Raw genomic sequence first — 24,034 nt, 5'->3', positions numbered from 1 at the left:
CCGGGCCTGCTGCTTGCCATAGACACAAAACATGTTCTAGATACTGGCGAGACTCTGCTCTGTGATTTCCAAGTGATATGGTCTTTGTTTCATTTTGAAATTGAAAGAATCTCCAGATACAGGTCAACAAAACAAAAGAACACATTACAAATCTAAGTAATCCTGAGTCCTATAGTACATCAACATATACTGTAGACAAATACTTAAGACTTTTCTACAACTGCTACATTTAATTGACTTTTGCTCATAAATGAACAGTGTAGTTTAAAGTATTTTAACTAATGTTCTAAAATGTTAATTATCAAAATAAAATAATGCTGAGAATTTCAGATTCAATTTCAGAATTTGAGGTTCCTTGAAATGGAAGGAAAAGCACTGCAGAGATGAAGAGTTGCATTTTGTGAAGCTAGGCTACAGGATACAAGCACACAATCTAACGTATAACTTCAATTAATCTAATCAATGTTTTGGGATGTGAAGTAGATGGTCTTTCTTTCTCATTCATCATAAATCAAAACTACCACTGCAAATTGAAAACATTGCTGACCATCACAATGTTGCAGTTTAGATCAACACTTATTAAAAAATACCCACTCAACATTCTTTTTGTTGGAGTAAGATCTCTAAAACACTACCATTTTAGACCTTAAAAGTGAACAAAAAAGAATCATTACCAGAATTCAAAGCACCTGTAATCTCGTTACTTGGTTACCTAAATGTACATATAGACAAAATGTATGTTTCCAGTGGATTGTTGTGGTTTTAGAGTGGATGTATAAGTCTCCAATTTCAATGCAAAACACAAAAGGATGAATACACTCTGTGACCCTTGACCTTTGAACCCGTTTTTCATTCAAAGAAAAAAAGTGTATTAATGAAAAATTAGGGGCTCTGACACTACCCTTCCAGAGCACCTTGTTACAAATGACAAAGAAGCAGAATGCAACTCTGAGCAGTCACAAACGCATTGCCTTTAAAAAAATACTGCAGTCCAGTGAACTTTAACCCCCATGCAGACTGTATCAAGAGGTTAAGAAGGCCATCTCCTCAGAATAAACATAACGTCAATTTAGCTGTTCTTAAAATTGAAAAACATCAACACTATACACGTGGGAGGTATGAATCACTTCAATTTATTGCTGTGGAACCATGGTGAAATTTTCCCTTTCTCTTCCCTTAAGGAGCTCTGGACAATGGAAGCAGACAGGCTACTCAACTTCAATGGAACAAGGTGGAGAGATTGACAGAGCAGTTCCATGAAGCACTCAAATGTCTGCGAAGTCCTGGAGACAGAGAGGCACTTCTCAGACAGAAGGCACAAAATCCAAAGGCACATTTTGATCAATTTCCTGTTCCAATCCTGTGTATGCCAAGCTCATTTTCTTACGTTCATACCAACAGGACAGATTGTCTTTTGAACTTGATCTCCTGTCAGAAGATGTAAACATTTTCTGCCTAAGTGGTGTGCACCTACTGACTTCCACCTATGACTGTTGTTGTTTTAATAGGATTTGCATTCACTAGACATCTCTGCACCCAGCCGTTTCCATGACCGCTGCTCATCCAGAGTTTTTCATAATCACTCTATCAGTCTTGATAACCCTTTGGATCATCATGCAAATGTCACCTTTCCTGCAGGTGCTAGCTGTTTTGAATTTATGATTTGTATACTTAAAAACAATTTCTTCAATTTCTAAGGCAAAAGAAAAACAGAGGAATATAACCATATACTTGGGGGAATGTGTAGTCTTATTGCACTTTGAGTGAACTCCATTTGTTCTCGCAGCCTGAGTGCAGGTTTCATAAAGGGGTATCTATGGCAACCATTAATCACTATCATAGTGGCTTTTGCGATTGGGTTACCTCTAGTCAACAGTAGAGCCTTTGAGGACACAGCTAGGCCTCCCCTAGGCCTAAGACACCAACAGATGCTAATTAGCCAGAACAATGTTCAGTGAAAAGAAAGGTTAATCAAAAATAGTTCCTGAGTTGATATATTAACGTTAGATAGCTTTTTCAGCTACAGAGAGGAAGAAATTTTTATGCTAAACTGATCTCCTTCGTTTAACAAGCAGGGCATGCATAGTATATGTCACAGACATTCAACATTTCACTGAAGTTCAGCTTGCTTTCTCATGTTACGGTTGCACCTCAACAATGGCTGTAAGCCACAACAAAAATGTAAGTCTTTAAAAGGCTGTTTGCTACAACAGAAGTAAACGATATCTAAGACAGACTGGCAGCCATTCATTAGAACAGGAAAAAAAATGTTACATGGTTTTCCTGAACCCGCTGGATGAAACTCCAGTGTGTGCACAGCTCTTCAAGGTCTAAGCACACATGCCACACTTGAGCTCCTGGGTAAACAAAGGACAAGTGCACTTTGTTAGTTTTGGCTCTCTCATTTAGGGATTATTTCAGCCTTTTTACAGTAGCTCGAGACATCTTGTAATCCTTATGTGCTGCAGCAAAGTAAAACCATCCAGGCGTATAGTCATCCAACTATACTAACATTTTTATTGTTCTGTTTAAAGATGCTAAATTGAAATCCAGGAAAGATAAAATCTTTATATGCAGAATGTGGCAACTTGGGGGTGGTGATGGAATAACATAGTAGATTCTATTTTACATCAAAAAGAACCACATAAAAGTGACTGTTGGATTGTGTTTAGAGAATTTTATACCTAATCCTCTTTGGTAAGGTTGGGTTTCACCATAAACCCTTTGTTTGATCCTGGATTATATTAACCATTATTGCAAACAATACAAACCTCCAATATCTCACTCTTCTATAAATTGTATAGCTTCTCAAATTTCACAGGACAACGAAATCCTATGTTGGTCATAAGCACAAGTAAAGAGAAGGTTAGGGGGATTTCTAACTCATAACAAATGACACACAACACAGTTCTTTATGACATCCTTCCAGAACAACAGAAAATATTTGCAGAAAAGGCTCCAAACAAAGGTAATCGGATCATTTTGAATTAACAAAAGGGATCTTTTAAACTACATAACAGCTCTGTGGTTTTGCGTAGTAAATTGCTTACATTTATGTATGCAATTAATGCAAGATATTTAATCCATGTACTGCAGTTGTAAAAAACATGCACAGCTACTTTATTTCAAAATAGAAACGCAGGACATTTTCCTGTAGATCTTTTTCTGAAAAAATGTAATATTTTTAACAAGGATGAGAAATTAACAGCAATGCACTATCATAAAGTGCTCTAGAATAGATAAAGAATATTAGGACCGGAACATCTTTTGATCATTTCCTTCTTAAAGAAATCTGATCAACTTGTCACAGACTTGCATGCACAACTAAATATGCACTATGTTCATTTCTTACAACTAAAAAATGTCAAGTAACTAAAAAAAACTGAATTTTGATATTTACTTGAAGGTATCAAGGTGGGACCTGGAAAAATTAAAACTTCATAATATACAATTTAAAATGATGCAGATAAAGTAAATACAAACACTTCCTCCTATATAAACATAAAATAAATTTTCTGAGACACTGGGTGGGACATTTGCTCCTAATATTTTATTTTCTCTTGTATGTTAATCAAGGTCTTTCAGGGATTAGGAAAAGAAATTGCAATCACAGGAATGCTTTTCCTTTTCCTTCTTCTTAATTTCCTTCTTTAAATAAGCATTGCTCGTTCTATTAACATATTAGTGAAAACAGATCACTTTGTATTTCTCTGATTTTCATATTTTGTGTGGATCCCAGAAGTGGAATTTGAAGACTTGTTTTTTCCCCCAAACATCTTTACTTTTCATACAACTGTACCAGGATTTGACCTGTTTGTTATAATGGACAGGCTTGGCTTGAAGAGTATTAAACTGACTGCAACCAATGAAAACAAGAACCCCAACCCCATTGCACAAGGAATAGTAAGCGACAAAGAAACCAGGAAATCAAAATCCTGACAATTTTATTAAATACAGTGAGATCACAGACAAGATCATTTGCAACAAAAGTTGGCAAATGAAGAGTTTAGACAAAAGCAATGTTATGTAATTGGATGACACAAAATGTTACAGCTGAGTTAAGGTGTAAAAAATAAAACATCCTGCAAAGTGAATGAGATGTGTGCCTCAGCTGTGAAATGGGATAAAATCAGGAGGGTAGAGCCTTTCATCTCGCACAAACTTCCTTCACAATGTTCATTTTCACAGCAGACCCTGTCGTTTTAAGTCCTCGTATGTCTTTTTGTTGACCACGTTTCCACTGGAGTCTTCGTACTCCTCCTGTAGTTAAAAACAATGAGCCTTTAACTCCATCTTGTGGCCATTTTCTTTTCTCACTATCCTGTTGTTACAGGAATTGTTTGGATTATGTAATTTTCTTTCTGTTGTGTGAGCTGGAACAAAATGAGGATTTGGGGAATACCATACTGGGACTTTGAATAATGCAATAAACTAATTTTTGCCCTTATTTTTATACATGACTATATATAAGTGGTGTTAAGATTGTCATAATTACCTGAATACATTTTTTGAAAGCAAATTAATAAAATTAAAATTTTCAAGGAAATGAAAGGATACAGGGTTGTATCTGTATACTGAACTTCAAAAGCAAAATACAAACTTCCAAGATGTTAACCTTACACAACCACCCTATCACATTCCCTCCATCAATCTCCAACAAGAAACACTAGTCATCTGTTTGTTGTTCTAGGCTACAAAAACAGAATTTGTGTCTGTGTGTCAATACCTTGGCTACTCTCTGACTGAGCTCTTCATATCAGTATTAAAACATTGTAAAAATGAACCCACCTCTGTGTCTGGTTGCCATCTTTCAGATGCCTTCAGTGTCTTCAGCTTGGCCCAAACTATTAAAAAAATAATAATGCAGATCCCGTCTTTAAAATGTATTTTAGAATGGCAGCCTATTCAAATGGCTTGATCATTCATTATTAAACCATGACACACTAAAGCTAAGAATTAAGCCTTTTATTATTCTAATTCTAATCTAAATGAAAATAGAGCATTTTCTAACATTCAAAACACAAAAGAAATTGAACTGCATAATGCTCTTAATGGCAATGTTAACCGTTACATAAATTACTCAACTGAATCACTATTTTTTATAACTCGTACACCCAGCAAAACACTGCCAACTGGGGAATCCTGGCCACCAGTGATGTGAACTGGCAAAATTCTGAGTAGTGAGTTACTTGGGAGTCAGTAAAAACATACCTGAAAACACTAAATAACCTATTAATTACATATCTGTACACCTACAAACATTGCTTCAGAAAAATTGGTTCCACTTCGAAAAGATGTTAAAAAGCAACATATTTTGCTTTACATGTAGTTTGATTTTAAGAACCCCACTGAGATATTCTACTCACGTGAAACTGCATCCTCAATCTGTGTGACGTTGGCAAAGTGTGCAGTATTGGGAATGCCAAGACATCTCATGCCATGAGCATGACGCCACTCCTGATGGCAAAGGAAACCGTGAGGAGATTTAAAAAACACAAAAGATTTAAGTAGGGTGCTGCGTCAGCATGGATAGGCTGCAAAGAAACAAGTAAAGGTTTATTCCATGCCGAAAAGAGAAGAAAAGAAACACAACATTTCGGACACCTGAAGAAAGCTCAACAGCCGAAATGTTGTGTTTCTTTTCCAGGCTGAAAAGAGAAGAATAAACTTTATTTGCTTCTTACAAAAGACGAATGGCTAACCTTGTGTTAGGGACCACTGAATATAATGTGTAAATTTTACTACATTTGCAATTCAAAGCATCTGGATAGGGCAAATTAATACATCTTAAAATTGCAAATGCAATGATCTTTTTCCTTGTTATCAAGCCTATACTTCCTTTTTCACACATAATCGCCTACAATTTAAACTGCGCGTCTTAAAGAAAGAATAACCTTTACTGGCATTTTCAAGTTTTTGTAAAAACTTACCGCAAAGTGACGCTGAAACGCTTTGGGTCCTCGGTAAGTGTAGTTTCCACATATCTCACAGTTGTAGTTAATGTTCAGACCATGAAGTTTGTAGAGCCAGTATGGAATGGGCTGAAAGCATCAAAAAACAGGAATAAAAAAAGACCGCCTTCAAAAGATCACAAGATTGAAACAATAATTCAAAGGACACGTAGCTGTATAATTTGATAACAAAAATATATTATTGAATATTACTTTCACTTTCATTAAAATCAGAAACTGGATGACAGGCATGCACATCTGCGCTAGCTAGGGACTGGATTTTTTCAGTGCTTGGTCTGTAAGCCATGCTATAAAAATATCAATATAGATTAAATACACCAGTGAATTGTGTATTTTTTGCCAAACAAACAGGCTTCTGTGGGTGTAATATTAACCACTAATTATAAACCTATCTTTTAGGTTGTAAAGTTTCAGTATTTTCAATGTAATAAGGCAGTGACATATTTTGGAGGGTGCTTGGCAATTACACATCAAAGATGAATGACGTAGGAACCTGTCTTAGGAAGTCACCAGTACCTGCTGTGGACAGTGTAAAGGCCAGGGTAAAAATCAGGGTGTGTACCTTGCCATCCCAGCCCAGGGGCAGGTTTTTGGGATTGTAAATGATCTCGTTGTCTTCATCCTCACTCTCACTCTCGCTCAGCTGCTCCTCCTCCTCTTCCTCTCTCTCCTCCCCTGTGCGTGCCTGTTTCCTCTGCACGTTCTCGTGAGTCAGCTGCCTTTGTTCCTACGGAAACAGTGAGGACCATGTGAGGCGCCGGCCACCGCCAGACTTGCTGTTTCTCTCCAGTAACATACGTGAGAAGAGGGTCTCTTCATCAGCTTCTATCAAAACTGTATCAAACAATTCAATTATCCTTTTTAACTGCAACAGTGTTGGTAATAATACTACAGCTCCATACGATCAACAACTCACCCCTAGGATTTCCACGTACTCATAGATTTGCGCTTCAAGGAAACCAATTTCTTTATTACGTTCTGTGTCCCTAAAAAACAGCAATGTGAATCTTTTACTTTAGAAACAGCACAGGGCCACATGACAATTGTGGTGCAAAAGACATCATCAGACAAGAGAGTCAAGAACCGTGGGAAAACATGCTTTTAGCAGACACACCAATCACTTTAAATTTGGGATTAATATCTGACCAGTATTATTTTCTGATTTTTACATTGCCATGACATAATTCATATATGATATGAATCAATATCAAATTGAACATGATATATTCAATAAATAGGTAACTGTAAAGATTCTTACTTTTTTGGTCCTTTGGATTTGGGATTCTTGGCAAAAAGCGAGGGATCCAGTGATTCTAGAGACATTCCCTTGGTGCCAAAAAGCCTCTGCGCCCTTTCCTCTAAAGTCCTGAATAAGCGATAAACACCTTAATCTGATAAAAACGCACTCAACAGAATATTACTTTCACACCCTTTTAACAGTCATTTTTTTAATCTTTTCTAATATTATAAAGAGAGACGGGTGCATAGACACAGGGACAACTGGATAAGGATCAAATATGGAGGGGCATCAGGTGAGCTGTACTACAGTGGAACAAAACCAACCAGATCCCCCACACACAAGGAAAGACTATATATAAAACCACAAAGGATATGCATGAGTGTGTCATTTTATACAACACAAAAAGATGATGACACTTGTGTCCACTAAAGTCTGAACCAGGGATCAAAGGACAAAACAAAGTACAGCAGCATTCACCAGAGACCAAAGAGTTCCAATCTGATTGACTGGTAGGAAAGGTCATGACAATGACATTTTGGTTTTGATAGAAATGAAGCTAAGATGTGTATTGAAATGGCTAGGATATCAAATTAATTTTTTCGCTGCCAATAAACAAGAAGTGGATAGGACAAATACTTCTGTACAGAGTGACTGTACTGAAAATGTGATTTGCCTTCATTACCATCAAGTACACAATTGTGTCTTCTCTGAAAAGAACCAAGTACACGCAGATAGGTTTAAGTGGAGGACCAAAGCCTGCCAGGTAATGCATGAAACTGTGAAGAACTACAAAAAGACCCTTTTGTTGTCAATAACCCGTTAAAATAAATGTTGCATGCACAGACACAGTAGTGAAATCCAAGGAATACTACCCAAGGAAAATGAAACGTGGTCTTCATAACAAAGTTTAGATTACATTGAAAAGAGCTAACAATACTTACCCTCCACATTTCAAGCCTAAAGCCATGAGAGCAGACTTCAATCTATCCAACCCCAAAGATGCCAGCTCCTGTTTGGGAACAGGAAGGAGCACTGTGTGTAAGAAAGGAATTAAAAAGGCAACTTACACGTCATGCTAACACGTGGAAAATATATCTTACCTCCCAAGACGAAAACGCAGAAAGATCTAAGTGAGCTCCAGCATGGGTCAGTGCACTACTAGTCTCTTTCTGTTAAGAAGACAAAACAGAAGTGAGCTGACTTTTTCTCAAGGAAATTGCTGACAACCCAAATTATTCTCCAATCAGGAACACACAGTTCCTGTCAAATACATTTACATGCCCACGGCCAAAGTTTCTCTTTTTAAACCACATAATGTGACAGTGCCTTTAATTTTATTTCCATTACCTAACTTTATATTTGGATAATGGTACTTATTAGCAGTTTACAGTTCATTAATATGCAATTTCTCGAACAACAAAAAGTGATAAAACCTTTAACAGCAGTCCCATCATAGATGTGGAACTGCAAAAAAATAATACAATAATAAAACAGCACACCGAGTTTTTTTAACATGAGCATTCTGGAGCTCAAGCACTTTGGTAAACGTACCGGCCAGCCAGGAAAGGTACCATTTTCCCACTTCTTCTCAAACTCGTTGAGTATTTTGTTGAACAATTCATTCTGATCTAGCAAGGGCTTAACTCTGTCAGTGTAGTCCTGAAGATACTCTAAAAGCATTTCCAGATACCTAAAGATGAACAAAAAGATTTGTGAGTGCGTTTCTTGAATACACTAATAAAACTAATGTAAGATTACAGATCTGAGAAAAGTGTGAAGCAACAAACTTGGACTTACTTTTTGTACTCTGCATTTTTTCTTTCTTTTGCAATGTCAAATAGCTGATCAAATGTTGACAGATATGTAATATATTCAATTTTCTAAAAAGAAAAAAGAAACATTAGTGAGATCTCCTTTTGATAATTGTGTACTGTTTTGATGGACTCTTTAAAAAAGGTTGTGGCTCTGGAAGCAGGCAAAGGCAGAGTGGTTAGGTATATTCCTGAGATTCATGGAATGAGATATTGAAAGACATTAATCTCAAAATTCTCAAAGGTACCGACAAAGTCAAGACAACAATGTCTTCAGGATTTACAATGCACTCCAACCCAGACAACACAAAAGACAACTAAATGAAAATCGATCCAAGACACAAAGCACTTCTTGAAAGTTATCCATGCATAAAGCAGATTCTTGGTAGGAACAATGATCTATTCGTACCCTAATGGACAATCCTGATCAAATACCCATTTTTATTTCCTTATCCAGCAGTTAATGATATCCAAGTGCACAAGTAAAACAAAATAAAGCTAAATCCAAGATCTTACCTCTGCTCCTTTCAGGTTGATGTACTTCAGGTAACAATCATGAAGATCAAGATATCGTCCATATCCTTCCTCATCAGTGAATTCAACTAAATCTAACATTAAGAAGTGAGTGTTTTACGAACAATAGGTTAGAACACAACTAAAGATATTCTTACTCAAGATAACATCACCAAGTAATCGTTATTCTGAGTCATAATTCTGCATTCTTCATCACGTTTACATCTCTGACATTAACAATGCAGAAATACCACCACAGAAAATTAAGTCAACAAGGTCACAAATTAAACTAAAGAAAGAGACTAGAAAGTGATCTAAGAAAAGATTTACTGTGAAAGGAGTTAGATAATGTATTCATGTAAAAAGGATTTGCTTTCCTTCCAAATCATAATTGGATTAATCTCAAAAGATTTTCGTCTTACTCTGTGCTTCTTCACTGGGGTTTTCTCTGGCTTTCATTAGCTCTTCAAATTCAACAGACATGGGAACACAGATCTAAATGATCAAAAAACATTAACACGATTAAGAAAGAAGGATAAACAGTTCTGGAACAGAAAAGCATGCTTAATATGAAACGTTAGATCACAATTAAATTGCAGTCTCAGGTAAATGCGTTGTTGTGTTGTGTGTAAGTTCACCTCATTGGGGTGTTTCCTGTGAAATTCCTTTATCTGCTTCAACCGGTTGTAGAATTCAGCAAATTCATTTGGTCCCGAAATAGCATTGAGCTCCTCCTTTCTCATTCTGTGAGGACAGGCATGCAGAAAGAAACATTATATTCAAATTAAAAAAAAAACCCAAATATTTAGAAATGCATTTGTAAATATCTATTAATGCCATGGTTATATAAAGTCATCTTAAAATGTTACCTGCTCAATATGTGAAAGCAAGTGAGTTTTAATGCCTTTGTATGACAAATCTACCAACAGGCAACTGAAGAATCTGGTACTGTCTGGCGATTTGTTCACGGCACAGCAGAACAATTAAGTTTGGCAATCTACTCGTTAACAAAAATCAGATCATCTGAAGTAAGAGTTCATGCAGCATTATTAATCATTCTGCAATGACATGTTTATATCAATATACCAACAGAAAATAACGTCTGGATCCACAGACTCACCCATCTTTATCTTCATAGGAATCCCGCAGGTTTGCACTCACTTCCATGTACCTCTGGAAAAGCAATTAAAATGCTGTTGTATTTTCTAAAACACACTTAACAAGGTACAATCTTATATTTTATTACGTGGAAGTTATAAACTGAAGTGCGGGAAGGGTGACAAGTCAATCTCACAGAGCTGTACCTAGTCTCCATCATGACGTAACTCGCTACAGATACTCAACTCAAACCCATCTCCACCTTGCAGCTGCCCCTTGGGTCTCTCGGTCTGAACTGGGTTTAACCAAGCAGGTTAAGCCAAGCTTGTCTCACTAAGCATACCAAGCATCCAATTCCTGGGTGTTATCGTCTCTTGTGAAACACATTTAATTACCCATGAAATAAAAAAGGACCACAAATCAAGCAAATATCTGACGTGGCTGTAGGACTTAAGATGGGATATAAATGCATTACTCACATCCAGCATCGCTCTTGTCCGGTGATCTGAGTTTATCTGGTCCCTTAACTAAACAAGAAAGAGAAAATCAGCTCTGTGACCAATCAGAATGTTTAGTTGATCAAAATCCATACATACACAGCACACATTTGACAGTGACCAACGTCACAGTTGACAAAATCACCGACAGTAATTATGTTGCTGCATAAAGTTACCTGTCACTGTATCCTCCAAAGTACTACTAGAATTTGTAATAATACTAAGAACTTTTAATTACACCTCCAAATAAGACTATAATTTAAATAAAGAAATAGGTGAAAGGGCAAGTTAAAAGGCACCAGCTGCTTTATTTCTGCATCCCACTTTCGGTTGCTAATTTTTCACTGGAATACAAAGCGTGAATATAACTCATGTGAAGCAATATAAAGCCATCTATTCAAGTTCACAAGCAGCTCTCCATCTCGGTGGAAGAAAATCAAAAACTGCTAGCAGATCGTTTGCTTCATATGGTCAAAAATAAAATGTTTAAAAAACATATTCACACGCGTAGAAGAAACCCAATACCCCCAAAACAAGGAAAGCGGTTACATTTTTCACATTTAACCAGGTAATTAGTTAACGTAGGCGGTTATGAATAAAAACACTAAAAACAACAGTGTACCACAGCTTGAAAACAGCCTCTGAAATCTCTTACCTTAAAGCACCTAGTATTTATCTTGCAATCTAAAACCAGGTATTTTATTTGAACGTAAAACATATGAAACAACGAAACAATTCTGCAACATTAAAATAAACAACACAGAACCGTTCTACTGATTTATTTTTTCTAAAAAAAGGTTTTTCCTAATTTGCCGGGATCTGCGGGTCCACAAACACGGGCCTAACTCAAAGGCGAGTGCTGCGCAAGTTACCGTAGTTTTTTTGTGTAGCATTTCTTTTGTCTTGGCATCCATGAGCCTTTCCTTTTCCTCATGGTAGCGCCGCTGCTGCTCTAAAATGGTCTCCATGTTTTAATGAAACAAGAAACAAATACAAAAGACAAGTTGTAGGCTTTCCCGCTTCACTCCCGTACAGTCACAACACAGACGGAAGCGAATGCAACACGCACCACAGCTCAGACTACCGGAAAGCATCTCCCTAAAGTGTCCGGTGTCAAACTGAGAAACAACAAACGCAGTCGAAAGATCCCGGGACGTTATGTCCATTTTTGTGTTGGTCAAGTCGTAACTTCTCAAAATCCAAATAAATCATTACCGCTATTTTAAAAGTAAATACAGGAAAAAAAAACATTTCATGAATTCCATTTAGATATTCAAACCAGCACTTTCTATTTTACTCATCCGAAACACTGTGAATATCAAATAACACGTCTTTAAGTCGCCGTCTAATACTGTAGCGCCCTCGCCCGGTGGTGAGGAGGAAGTGCACCTCGGCGCTGAGGCTACCGCAAAGCAGGCTGGGAGTTGTAGGCCGGGGGAGTCCGAGGGTCCGTAAGATGACCTGCAGCTGACCCTACTCATGTAAATATACCTGTATTAGTTAAAGTGTTCCCTGCAGTTTAGTGCCCTATAAGTAAGTGTGTAGATTCTGTTAAAGAGTTACCACCCTTATCCTAAGTACGTGTTCCCTCGGTCCCGTAATGTGTGCGTAAATCCTGTAGCCGGGGTTTATGTAAAGAAGAGTAAAAGTTGGTGTTTGTGTGTCTAGTCCGTATCGGATTGATTTCGTTCTGCTCGAACCCGTAAGCGTTACAATACCAAATCGTTTCGTTTCTCAGGAATAGGTGGTTGCATTCATCAGTGAACGGCTTAATGGTCTCTAACTGTGGTTTTTAAGTTCTGGACGAGCACGACATTTAAATAAATATTATGCGCCACTGAAGCCCGTCACAGTAGAGACCAAGAGTTACAGTGTTATCTTCCTGCTTCTTTGTGAAATATAACTGTACCCGCGGGTGTCGTATAGATGAGAAAGGTGGAAGCAAGCAGAACGTATAATTATTATTGCTTTATTACTGTTAGTCAACTAACAACAAATCAAACCTTTGCCCTTTTAGAACCTGGCAATACAGTATGTTCGTATGCAACACTGTTTTACATGCATCTAAACAACACTGTAAACTGTGAGGATTTGATCTTCTATAAAATCTTGTATATTATCTGAAAATCACTGGGGGTGATATCTGGGACCAGTCCCGTGTTCCAAGAATAAAAAATAATTTATTTGATGTTTTGTCTAGAAAAAAAATCCAACTAGGACTGGCTTTTCTTTTCAAACATAACCAAAAGAGGAACGGTTTTAACCATGCGAACTAGGGCAGAGTGGCAAATTCACTTTTGTATGAGTTCCACTGGATGACCAGCACCAATGGCTAAGAGGATTAGGCTAGATTTATTAACTGGATTGGTTCTCACCTGTCAACAAACCCTCATAGCAACAGCAGGGAATTTATACACAGGGCGATAGCCAAGGGAACACGCCTGGGCTGTAACTACATTCTGACCTAGAAAAGGCTTCCACACCACATGGCAGCAATTGGATCTCTCTAGAAAAGGCTTTAAGGATTCCCAAGACACAGAACTAAAAGGTAGCATTAGCTGCAATATGTACTAGGCTATGCTGATTTCTGATAATCTTTAGCAGAACTGACAGCAGGGCTAAAACAGTTGTACTATATGTGTCTGTCCTTCAATCATTAGCCCGTCAGTGGCTGCTGCTGGCAGCATATGCTGGTCATATGTAAATGTATTGAAATCAATTAGATAAATTCATTTTCCTTGAGAGCTAAAATGCTCACTGAGAGACTGTGTTTCATATGTCCCCTCGCAGGATTCTAACTAAACCACTGCAACATGGCTGAAGCAAAGACTATGTTATGAAATAATGTTATCAAGCGTTGACTTTTTAAAGTTGTTGCTAAAAAAATAAATGGTAATTACATGCAGGTTAAAAGTTTATAGTGCCTGACTTAACCTACATTTCTGCAGCACTGGATGAAGTCGTTTGTTGTTGTATCCCTTTTCTTTATAGCTCCACTAATGGGTATCTAGTTCACAGATCTAGCTGGCTTCAATATGGTCTTCTATGTGTTCTGGTCTATGGTAGATTGGACATTTAGAGGACTGATATGTTTCTGGAGATTTATGTGGGTAAGTAAAAAAAAACTTTCAGGCTATACAGTATAAAGTAACAAAACAATAGCATACATGAAGAGAGTAAAACCTGAATTTATTTAATTGCCTGTTTGCATTTAACAAGATACAGGTGTGTAGATGGGGATTTTATTTAAGAATAAAGACAGATATTAAGCAAAGCTATATACAGTATGGTAGTTATGTAGGATGAGAGCTATTAGTAATTTGGATTTAGCTGACAGGACTGCATGCTGTAATTATAGCCAAAAGCCTATGTTTTATTGCTGTGTACTTCCCAGTAACACTATTATTACATTTTTAAAAATAACATGCAGTGCTAAATGATATCTATAAAGGAATGACAAAACCATAGCAATTTAAACAAACTTTGTGGTTTCACATTCACATAGCTGTGCAAGCAAACAAATAATCTGGAATTCAGAGCTCACTGATGAGCTTTACTGTTATACAGTATGTGAAAAGTAAACATAGTAGAACTTGCAGATTCATGCATTTCTATATCAATTTTAATATAAATGAATATGCAAGCCTTGCAAACCTCCTATCATTTAAGACTGAAAAACAAAAACTTCAATAACGAATTCTTAATGTAGTTTTAATTTCGTTTGAATTTTTTAGACTTAAATTGCTTAAAATGTAACCATTTAAAAGGACTAAAGGTTTTATTTTAGAGTTTTCGATGTACTATATTTGTAAAATGTGTTCCATCTCTTTTGTACCAAGTGTAGCACGATCACTCTCATTTAAATATTTTAACGGATTAGGCTAATGTTTTCTTTGGAACTCTTTGAAGTGATAACAAGGCGTTTCTGTTGTTTCCATACTGTGGCCAAGTTCTTCACTTTTCTGTCTTTCATTCCAGGTGACTCCTTTCCAAGCAATCACGTCTTCTTATCTCAGTAAAAAGCGAAAGATTGTAGATTTTACAGTTCACAGCCCCAAGCTTGAAAAAACAGGTTTGTGGTTCATCATTTTTTTTCCCGATGAGAAGATAAAAAGTTTTTAATTACAGTAATTTTTCAGGTTAATACGTTGTGCAAGTCTTTTATTACTACATTACGCCCACAAACGTAATGAAACATTTTAATTTGAAGCTGTGTTGATGTTTATTTTGCTCAGACTACTTGTACTGGATGTACCTTACTGCAGAAGTTCCATGCATTTTGTAGTATAATACTATAAAATACAATACGGTGTAATTTTAAATCGCGAAATAAAAATGTTTTTATCTCTCGATTGTAATCTTGACGTAGGATGTTATGCACGCATACTTCCAGCAGAGGGAGCGCATAACATGTCAGAAAACAGTTTTCTGATGTTTCAAGATGCTTCAAAGCGCAATATTTCAATCTATCCTTTCAGAAACAAATCTTACCTTTACTCCACCACCTTTGCTTGTGATTTGAAAGGGTGCTCACCATGAACTGGAGCTCTGTAAAATGGAGATTAATTTGTCTGAATGACTCATCTTGATTTTAAACTTGAATGGGTAGTTTTTCAGAGTGCTGTAGTCTTTACTAAACCCAAAATTGTAGGAAACATCAGTGCCTGTAAAACAACAGAGGCCCTTCAATGCAAAAAAACTAAAATACCTATTGGAGGTTGTGGGATGTCTGCTAATAACACATTTCTCTGTGTGCACTTATACCATTTTTTCTATTGAACATTCCTTCTAGATACTGAAGTCTCAGAAGAGACGTCAAACCTTCATGACTGCAGTAATTTGGTTCGCAAGAGATTATCCAAAGCTGAGAGTGAAATTCAGCTATTGAAATCACAGATTTCAAAGGAAAAAGCTGTTTGGGAAAAGAGGTTTCTGGAGCTGCAGAGAAAACAGCTGGAACTGAGAGATCAGGTATCCTTCTCCACAGGTATCTGAATATGCATCCATAAAGCCTGTTGCAAGGTTCCTGACAGGTTCGCAAGCAAGCATGCATTCTCGGTCTCTTTAAGTTAAAACAACTATATATCTAGGAGGAGGGTTAAGCCAATGAAGGGTTACTTCTCTTCCCCTTGACTCTTATGCTATTGATGATTTAAAGAGGCTAAAAACCTTAATGAATTCTAGACCCAAAGACCTAGAGTTTAGGAACACTTTCTATGACGGATTAAGTACTTTCGTTTCCTTCTAGATTTTCTTGTCCTGTGTAAATAAATGTGGAAAATATTTCTATGCAGTTCTTCTGTAAGGTAGAATGAGGCATTATTTGTCAAAATGATCATACAAGATTGGATTTATTGGAAAATCGGAGATGAATTCCCTCACAGGGTCCATTTTTCTTATATGAATTTCTCATATAACAACTTTTGAACACTCTTTGTTGTAGTTGTTAATTGTGAGTGTTAATAAGTATTGATAACCTAGAGATGGTTTAATGATTGGCGGTATGTTACAGTACATTAGTGGTTTTAGTAACATGCAATACATTGGAAAATTAATTTAAAATAATAACACATTTATATATCACTGCAGGGGGAAATAAAATCAGTGTGTCTGCCAAAAAACAATCAACTTGTATGCCGATATTTGTTTTGGCTTTCATTTTTTAAATTTGGCAACGAGAGTTCAGAAGCAAGCTGCAACATGCAGCTATTTCACACTTCCCCACCAATATAGAAAAATGTACACAGCAAAATCCTAAAGTCATTCAAATGGGCAAGTAATCTACTTTTTTAAATATATTTTTCCAGCTCATATCAGAAATCTTGGCAAGAAATGGAGCTCCATTCGAAGATGATATCAGTGGCTTCATAGAGAGTGACATAACGACATCCAAATCTGACCTGGAAAACCACTGCATGCTTGATGCTTGTGCAAGTAAGCAAAGTAAGTTTAAAATGCAAACAGTGATCATACATTCCTACAGTAAAATGAATCATCAATCCATTAAACATGTTAGCCACAATGTTACAGTTTTCATGCTATGTACTGCATGTAAAATGTCCACTCTCATTAAATTATACTACTTTCAGTTGTCTTAGCATATATGCTATTTCAGTTTCATGAAAAATATGCATGCTTTAAAATTTTACCTACTTCTGTGTGTTTGTTCTCGATTATACTCACTTTTGATTTATCCAGGAGAGAGATGATTCAATTTCAGAAATACAATGAAGATGCATTGTAAGTCTCGTATTAAACCTTGCATTATTATAAAGCATGCTACATCTTTTTCCAAAGCAGCTTACAGGTATTACTGCTATTACTTTTCCATCCTTGTTTAGCCCATACAAAATGGGGAACCATGTTACACAGCAGGGTTGCTGGAGCTATCTGGGTAAAGGAGCATGTTGAAGGATACAGCAGCAGTGTAGCCACCTGGGATCTGAACCCACAAGTCTCTGCACAAAGGCCAGACACCTAACCACTTGTCCACATTGCTGTATGTTGAACCCACTTGTTCATCAACAGAATAATTTCAAAGCTTCAAATGACAGGCACCCGTGTTTTTGTTTGTGACTGACTGAAAATCATTTCAGTGTTTTTTTTTGTATGAGAAATGCATTTGATCACTCTCAGGCGAGGAACCTCTTCCACACCACCAAAGGAAAACAGATGTGATTTCGCTGAAAAGTGAAAACCTGTCTGCCAGTTCTAAGCGTGACCTGTCTGGGAGCCTTCTCTCCTGGTCTTCTTCGAACAGCTCTAGACCCTCGTCGTCTACTTCCAGAAACAGCAGGTTGGTTGTGTGTTTGTTTTAAAATACAGTATTTTAGAATTAATGTATTCATTAAATTATTTTGACCATGTTTCTTAGGAGGAGAAGGAACAATAACTACAGCCGAAGTTCTAGAATTCCTGTAACCACTTTGCATAGTGTCCTACTGTATATTGTGTTTCTATGGGAAAGACTAAACCACAAGATTAAATTGGGATTATTATTCGGAGGAAAACCACATTGTTATCTATGTAAACTGCTGTGCTTGCATAGATAAGGAAGTGGTGATAAAATGAGAATTCTGGCATATACATGTGCTTTTCAATGCAACACATGTGCACTGTCTCCTGAAGAAAATGTTGACAGAAAACGGCATTATTTACCTCTATGAATTTTAACTTGCATAGAAGTTGTGGGGTCCATTGGTGATGTGAATGTAAAATAGAATAAATGGAAATTGCTATCGAGAAAAGTCCAGAGAATCATCCCCCACAGAAAAGGTTCACGGCTGTTTTCTGGAACTCTTTTCTTAAAGATAAACAATCGTATAACTCAAGCAATCATATCAAACAAACAAAATAATCACATAGGACAACTTGTACTCATGTCACCTTGAGAAGTGTTTCCGTTTACGTAAGAGGCTAAGCATGATTGTTACGCACTGGTCAAATTTCCAATGCATGGATACTAAGGAGACCTGGGATCTACCTGAGCACATCCCTGAAGAGGAGGACAGTAGAGGATCTGTACTCCTGCAGGAGCAAAAGTACTGAAGGGTGATAGATACAGTAACACTTTTCACCCATGTATTATTGCTACTCCCAAAAGCTTTGTACTCCACCATCCACAATTCACTTGAGGGCAGCATTTGGCCTGTCAGGAAATCAACCTCTGAAAGCTGTTTGTATATAGCCGTACTCAAATCCCCAAAACTTTATATAACTTCATTAACTGACAAAACAATTGAAATTTATTTAAGCACTAGGCCTGTCAAATAAATTGGCAATGCAAGATGTATTATTTAGATAAAAGGAATAATTTAGTTTTTTTAATAAGTCTCTTTATTTTTGTGTACAGACACCCAATCTCAGTCACCAGATCAGGTTTCTAATTAGGGGTGATTTACTGCTTACATAAGTCCTTTGCGAAAAGCATTCAACAAGGTGCATATTCTCAAGAATATGAAGGTCTTCCTTGGTTGCCAGAGTTGTATTCCTCTGTCAGAGCTTCTCCTTCCATCTCCTGCCCATACAGTATGTCATCATGGCACTTGCTGTGATCCATCATGTCCTGCCAAGATGTGCCAGCACAGCCTGTTGCAAAGAGTGGCACACAGCTAGACACAAAAGCCGGATTCCTGCTGGACAATCCCTGATTGTCTATACCGCGCCCTGCAGAACAAGCTCTGGACTAGCCAGGGTCTGCTGTGTGGCCAGCCTACACATTTAATGATGACACAATATAGAAGCATATAGTAGATTAACTGCCTCCTAACTAAACAGTGTAGTAACTGTGCGCATCGCACTCCACAGGTTATCAAGCTGGCTCAGTTCTATTGCACATGCTGAATGAATGTTAAAAGAAGTTTTGGCAATCCATTGCAATGAATATATGAACACCATGCTTCCAGAACTGTCCTCTCCCAATTTGACTGAAGAAAAGGCATCATAAATTGATCACAAAATGACATTATTTTTTAAACTGATCAGTAAGGGTGACCTACCTTTTGGGAGGAAAGCTACGGCAAATCTGGATAAGATATTAAAGTGCAAAGATATTACATTGTCAACAAAGAGCTGTATAGTGAAAGCTATGGTCTTCCCTGTAGTAATATATAGATGCGAGAGTTGGACTACAGTATAACTTATAGTATAAGTAAGGCTGTGCGTCAGAAAATAGATGCTTTTGAACTGTGGTGTTGGAGCAAATTGTTGAGAGTTCCAAGATCAAATCAGTCGATACTCAAGGAAATAAACACAGATTGTCCATTGGAAGGATTGATAGTAAAACTAAAACACAAACACTTTGGCCATAAAATGCGAAGACAGGATTCACTGGAGAAGACTCTGATGTTGGGAAAGATGGAAGGGAACAGAGGAAGGGGCGGCAGAGGTTAAGATAGATAGCATTACTGAAGTACTGAATATGTAGAGCTCAGAGAAGCAGTTGTTGACAGACAGGTCTGGCATGCTAGAGCCCATGAGGTCACGAGGAGTCGGACTCGACTAAATAATTAAACAACAGCAACCATACACAACGTGTTGGATTTTGACTCTCTAGGACTGGAAATCCCCCACGCCCATGCATGAACATACTCACCTAGTTTTTTTTCCTCTGTTTATCCTGTCAAGTTAAAAAATGAACCTGTAGAGAAGTTACTACCTTGAACTACTGATGTCAGTTTAGCAGAGAAACCCACAGAGTGTGCGTTAGAAGCAGAAGTGAGGTAGACCGCACACTGTAGCATATTTCAAGAATTCAGTGCAATCATTACCTTTATCACTCCTTCCTGCCTTATTGCGACACAAGAAAATGTACGCCACAGAGATATCAGTTGCTGTTATGGCAGTATGAAACTGCCTCTCACCTGCTTCATCCCCTTTCCCCTGTACACATCCTTTCTCTTTTAACCCTGTAACGTTTCTTTTTATTTCTGCAACCCTTATTTAAAATCTAGTATAAATCACTCCCAAACCCTTTTGTTAAGAGAGCTCTGCTTTCATGCCTGCCAGAAATTTGTGTCCCTCACACTTTTAATTTGAACCACAACCAAAAAAAACAAACACTGATTAAATCTTTTCACTGCTCTGTACTGTAAACAAAATGAGGAAACAAAGACAAACCGGAGAACTTTCTTTTTTAATGTCTGGTGCAAAATATTACTTGAATTCCCATCCTGCGTCTGACCCTAATCTGACTTGGAGTAAGGCACTGGGGCAGAACTTAAGTCTGAAAGTTGGAATGTATCCTGTTTACTTTTGTCAGTTGTTTTGTACAGTTTATTTTTTGTGCACATCATGTTAGGACTATCAGTTTTGCTGGGGGAGTGTACTGAGAATGGCTGGCATTCTTATATGTGATGAAAACCACTGAAGAAATGCACAGAAAAATGTCACAATTCCCTTTTTTCTCTGTGCTGGTACAGTAGTTGCACTATAAACTTACTGTCGTCACACATGCAGTGATATTGGTACATGACAACAAGGAGTGAACATTGTAGATTCTTTGTAGTTAAATTCAATTTATACATTTCTAATGTTAATTTATAACAGGACAAGTAGGTTGCAGAGCATAAGGAATCCGCAAGAAACAAGAGAAATGTCATTTCTGCTTCGATTGCTTTCTTTTCAGCTTAGTAACCACAAGAAGCAACACAAAGCCTTACAGGGTGTTTGTCCCTCATTCCCACTTGGATTTACAAATCGGACACAGGGTCCGCCTGCTGCTTCCTTCTGGGAGAATCAACACTGGGACAATCCAGTACTTGGGATACCTGTCTGGTATGCAGGATTTCTGTGTGGGAGTAGAGCTGGAGACACCAGAATATGGACAGCATGATGGAGTGTATGAGGGCCACTGCTATTTTAAATGGTAGGTGTTTTTATATCTGTGTTTATACTGATGAATGTGGTAGCATCCAAAGTTAACCTTTCACTGTGGCTCATCCATATCTTAAATGTATCAGAGGCGTGGACTGTTTCTACTGAATAAAAAATTAAAGTCCTTTCCAGATTTACAGCAGTATAATACAATATTAGCTTTAGGCTGTTTGCCAAGCCTTCTGGGAAGCAAAACAGCAGAGTTGTTGTGAAACACCTCCAGTCCAGGTCAGGAAACTGGCGAGCCCATATGATTTTCCAACAGACTCTAGACAAGCCTCTGCTATATTGATTTACTGCCTTGAGTGCCGCTGTTAATTCTGAAATGAAACAGTATAAATGAGCTGCGTGTCGAAACAAACTAGACATGAAAAATCAACCTACAGTATAACAAGCATGAAAGGTTTACATGAAAGTTTTGGGATGCTGACGTAAAGTGCTACAATACAAAAACACCTAAAACACAGCGCATGTAAACAAAATGCCAGGGTAAAGACCCTTGTGTTTTTGTGCATTGCTTCAATAGCTAATGATTAATGGGACTCCCTGACTATATCACTACCCTGCCAAGTGCCCTGATAGTGTGAACAGTAATAATTGATCTCAGCTAACTTGGTTCTCTCATGGTCCCCCAGTCCACAGGGGCAGAGGATGAAGTACTCTTGCACAGCTGTCTTTCAAAGAAAACCTAGAACACATACAGTAGGAAACAAGAATAAATAAGAAATCGGATGTTTGGTGTGTCTCAGATGCCATATTCGTTGTATAAAATCTGAACACTGGCAATAAGCACACTGGCACAAACTTGCTAGAAACTAGCCAAGGTCCTCAGTTAACAGAAGAGAGAAGGGGGACTTTCGTTCTGAATCTCTGTTTTAAAAATGGCTAATTCAACAGCTTCATCATTATTATTATATAACGTTATTGTCTGTCCAAAAGGATGAAAATCTGACTTTGGCATCACAATAAAAACTACAAACACAAATAACACTCAACATCATGTGAGAGCCACAGGATTCACTTGTGAAAATCTAGTTGCTGCCGTGAAGGTCTTTGGGAATTTCTACAACATGTCATAATTTTCCTAAATAAATAAACTTCTCAAATAAAATGTTGATTCTCTTTCACATTTCAGTGTTCAAACACTTGTCATGTAGCATGTAATCTGTTTTTTTTCTTTCAGCAAGCCTGGTCATGGCGTGTTTGTGAATTTCAACAAGCTGTTGATGGCTTGGGAGTGAACATGCTGCAAAGATCGGGGCTCACACTACTGGTGTGAGAGATCAGAAGAGTGAAGAAGACACTGGTTTCAATGTAGAAAAAAAAAGGCTACATTTTATTGAACAAACTACCTTTATGTAGTGATGGATAAAAAGCATTCATGACATTTAACTAGATTTAGAACCAGTTCTTTCTCATCTAATGCAAAATGGAGAAAGCAGTTTAAAACGAAGTTCAGGTTTTCAAACATGAAGGAGTTACTAACCACTGCAACAACATTTCTAGTAACTTCTGGCATATCTGATCAGGTCTGCTTCCTGAGTATTTTCATGCTTTGCATGATGTGTATGAGGTAAAAAAGAAAATATTTCAGATGTGTTTGAGTACTAATCATGCAAATTGACTAGTCTGGTCCTGAATTTCTACGAGGAAATAACGGAAGAGGAAAGCAGTTCTTTATGAATTGCTTTATTTGTTGTGGAGGTTAGATTTAGAACAAGCCGCACACTACACTGATGCATACTTCTTATAGAATGAGAACAGAGCTGTGCTTTTTGTAGACCACACAAGATGTCCCTGGTAGGTTGAGGTTATTCAGTCCTCCATTTGCTGTTCGCTTTTGCTTTATCAACAAAACTTCCTTCCTGTTTGAAGCATTCTGTATGCCAGACAAGTTCAAGGTTATTTTATCTCATAATCAGAGAGAACTAATGTAAAAGCCCATAAGCTTTTTTCATTCCTTATACATACTGTAAATTATTATTTATAACTATTGCATTAATTTTTTGTCTCTGCTCAGGCAGTACTATGATGACTTATATACTGGTTTTTTTCTTGCATTCTCATAAAATGGTCCATTAATCATTCCAGGAAATATGTGAAAATAAATTTAAGATACAAAATATAATCACTGTCTAAGGTAAATGGCTTAATTATTTAGATTTATTTGCCTAGGGTATTTAGATCTTAAAATATTTTTAATAATATGGGCACAAAATTGGGGTTTACATAAAAGGTAATGTTATATTTTTATTATTTACAGAATAATAAAATGGAGAGCTAACTCCATTCCTTTTTGGTATCATAGTTTTCTGCAATCTGCATCAGGATTATAATCTACCTGTAAATCAGTGAGATTAAATGTAATATAGAGGCATGACTTGATAAAAATATCTTCTGTGTGATTTTGAATGCTAAAGTAAGCTGAACTGTTACCATTGGACTATTTCATAATCATTTTAAAAATGTTTCCCATTGTATTTATTGTACCTATTTTTATCTGTGCTAGTACCTTAAGAAAACGTCTTC

General features: G+C 37.1%; 2 protein-coding genes across 2 annotated transcripts; one reads left to right on the top strand and one right to left on the bottom strand.

Moving 5' to 3' along the window:
* Positions 1-3,927: 3,927 nt before the first annotated feature.
* sf3a3 (splicing factor 3a, subunit 3) lies at positions 3,928-12,228 on the bottom strand. The gene is made up of 17 exons (XM_088933511.1): positions 12,004-12,228; positions 11,114-11,161; positions 10,657-10,709; positions 10,175-10,280; positions 9,959-10,031; positions 9,540-9,631; positions 9,010-9,092; positions 8,764-8,902; positions 8,313-8,381; positions 8,154-8,221; positions 7,231-7,338; positions 6,889-6,958; positions 6,535-6,699; positions 5,931-6,041; positions 5,367-5,457; positions 4,789-4,844; positions 3,928-4,260 (listed from the first exon to the last, which is right to left on the bottom strand). Exons 1-17 carry the CDS (start codon positions 12,097-12,099, stop codon positions 4,183-4,185), a joined length of 1,506 nt encoding a protein of 501 aa, XP_088789637.1. The 5' UTR covers positions 12,100-12,228; the 3' UTR covers positions 3,928-4,182.
* A 329-nt stretch (positions 12,229-12,557) lies between these two features.
* On the top strand, positions 12,558-22,805 carry LOC148820472 (uncharacterized). The gene is made up of 7 exons (XM_088933512.1): positions 12,558-14,241; positions 15,110-15,203; positions 15,924-16,102; positions 16,939-17,074; positions 17,768-17,927; positions 21,258-21,497; positions 22,689-22,805. Exons 1-7 carry the CDS (start codon positions 14,167-14,169, stop codon positions 22,744-22,746), a joined length of 942 nt encoding a protein of 313 aa, XP_088789638.1. The 5' UTR covers positions 12,558-14,166; the 3' UTR covers positions 22,747-22,805.
* The last annotated feature ends 1,229 nt before the right edge of the window (positions 22,806-24,034 follow it).

The sequence above is a fragment of the Atractosteus spatula genome, chromosome 14 (assembly GCF_055471065.1).
Source record: "Atractosteus spatula isolate fAtrSpa1 chromosome 14, fAtrSpa1.hap1, whole genome shotgun sequence".
Classification (NCBI taxonomy): Eukaryota; Metazoa; Chordata; class Actinopteri; order Semionotiformes; family Lepisosteidae; genus Atractosteus; species Atractosteus spatula.
Note: the sequence above shows the minus strand (reverse complement) of the source record. Positions and strands in the feature narration are given on the sequence as shown.

Coding starts and splice junctions, on each gene's coding strand:
- LOC148820472 (XM_088933512.1), top strand. CDS start 14,167: ATGGTCTTCTATGTGTTCTGGTCTATGGTAGATTGGACATTTAGAGGA. Junction 14,242..15,109: donor GTTTCTGGAGATTTATGTGG/GTAAGTAAAAAA, acceptor CTTTCATTCCAG/GTGACTCCTTTCCAAGCAAT. Junction 17,928..21,257: donor TCTACTTCCAGAAACAGCAG/GTTGGTTGTGTG, acceptor CTTTCTTTTCAG/CTTAGTAACCACAAGAAGCA.
- sf3a3 (XM_088933511.1), bottom strand. CDS start 12,099: ATGGAGACCATTTTAGAGCAGCAGCGGCGCTACCATGAGGAAAAGGAA. Junction 9,093..9,539: donor TCAACCTGAAAGGAGCAGAG/GTAAGATCTTGG, acceptor TTTTCTTTTTAG/AAAATTGAATATATTACATA. Junction 6,959..7,230: donor AAATCCAAAGGACCAAAAAA/GTAAGAATCTTT, acceptor GCTGTTTTTTAG/GGACACAGAACGTAATAAAG.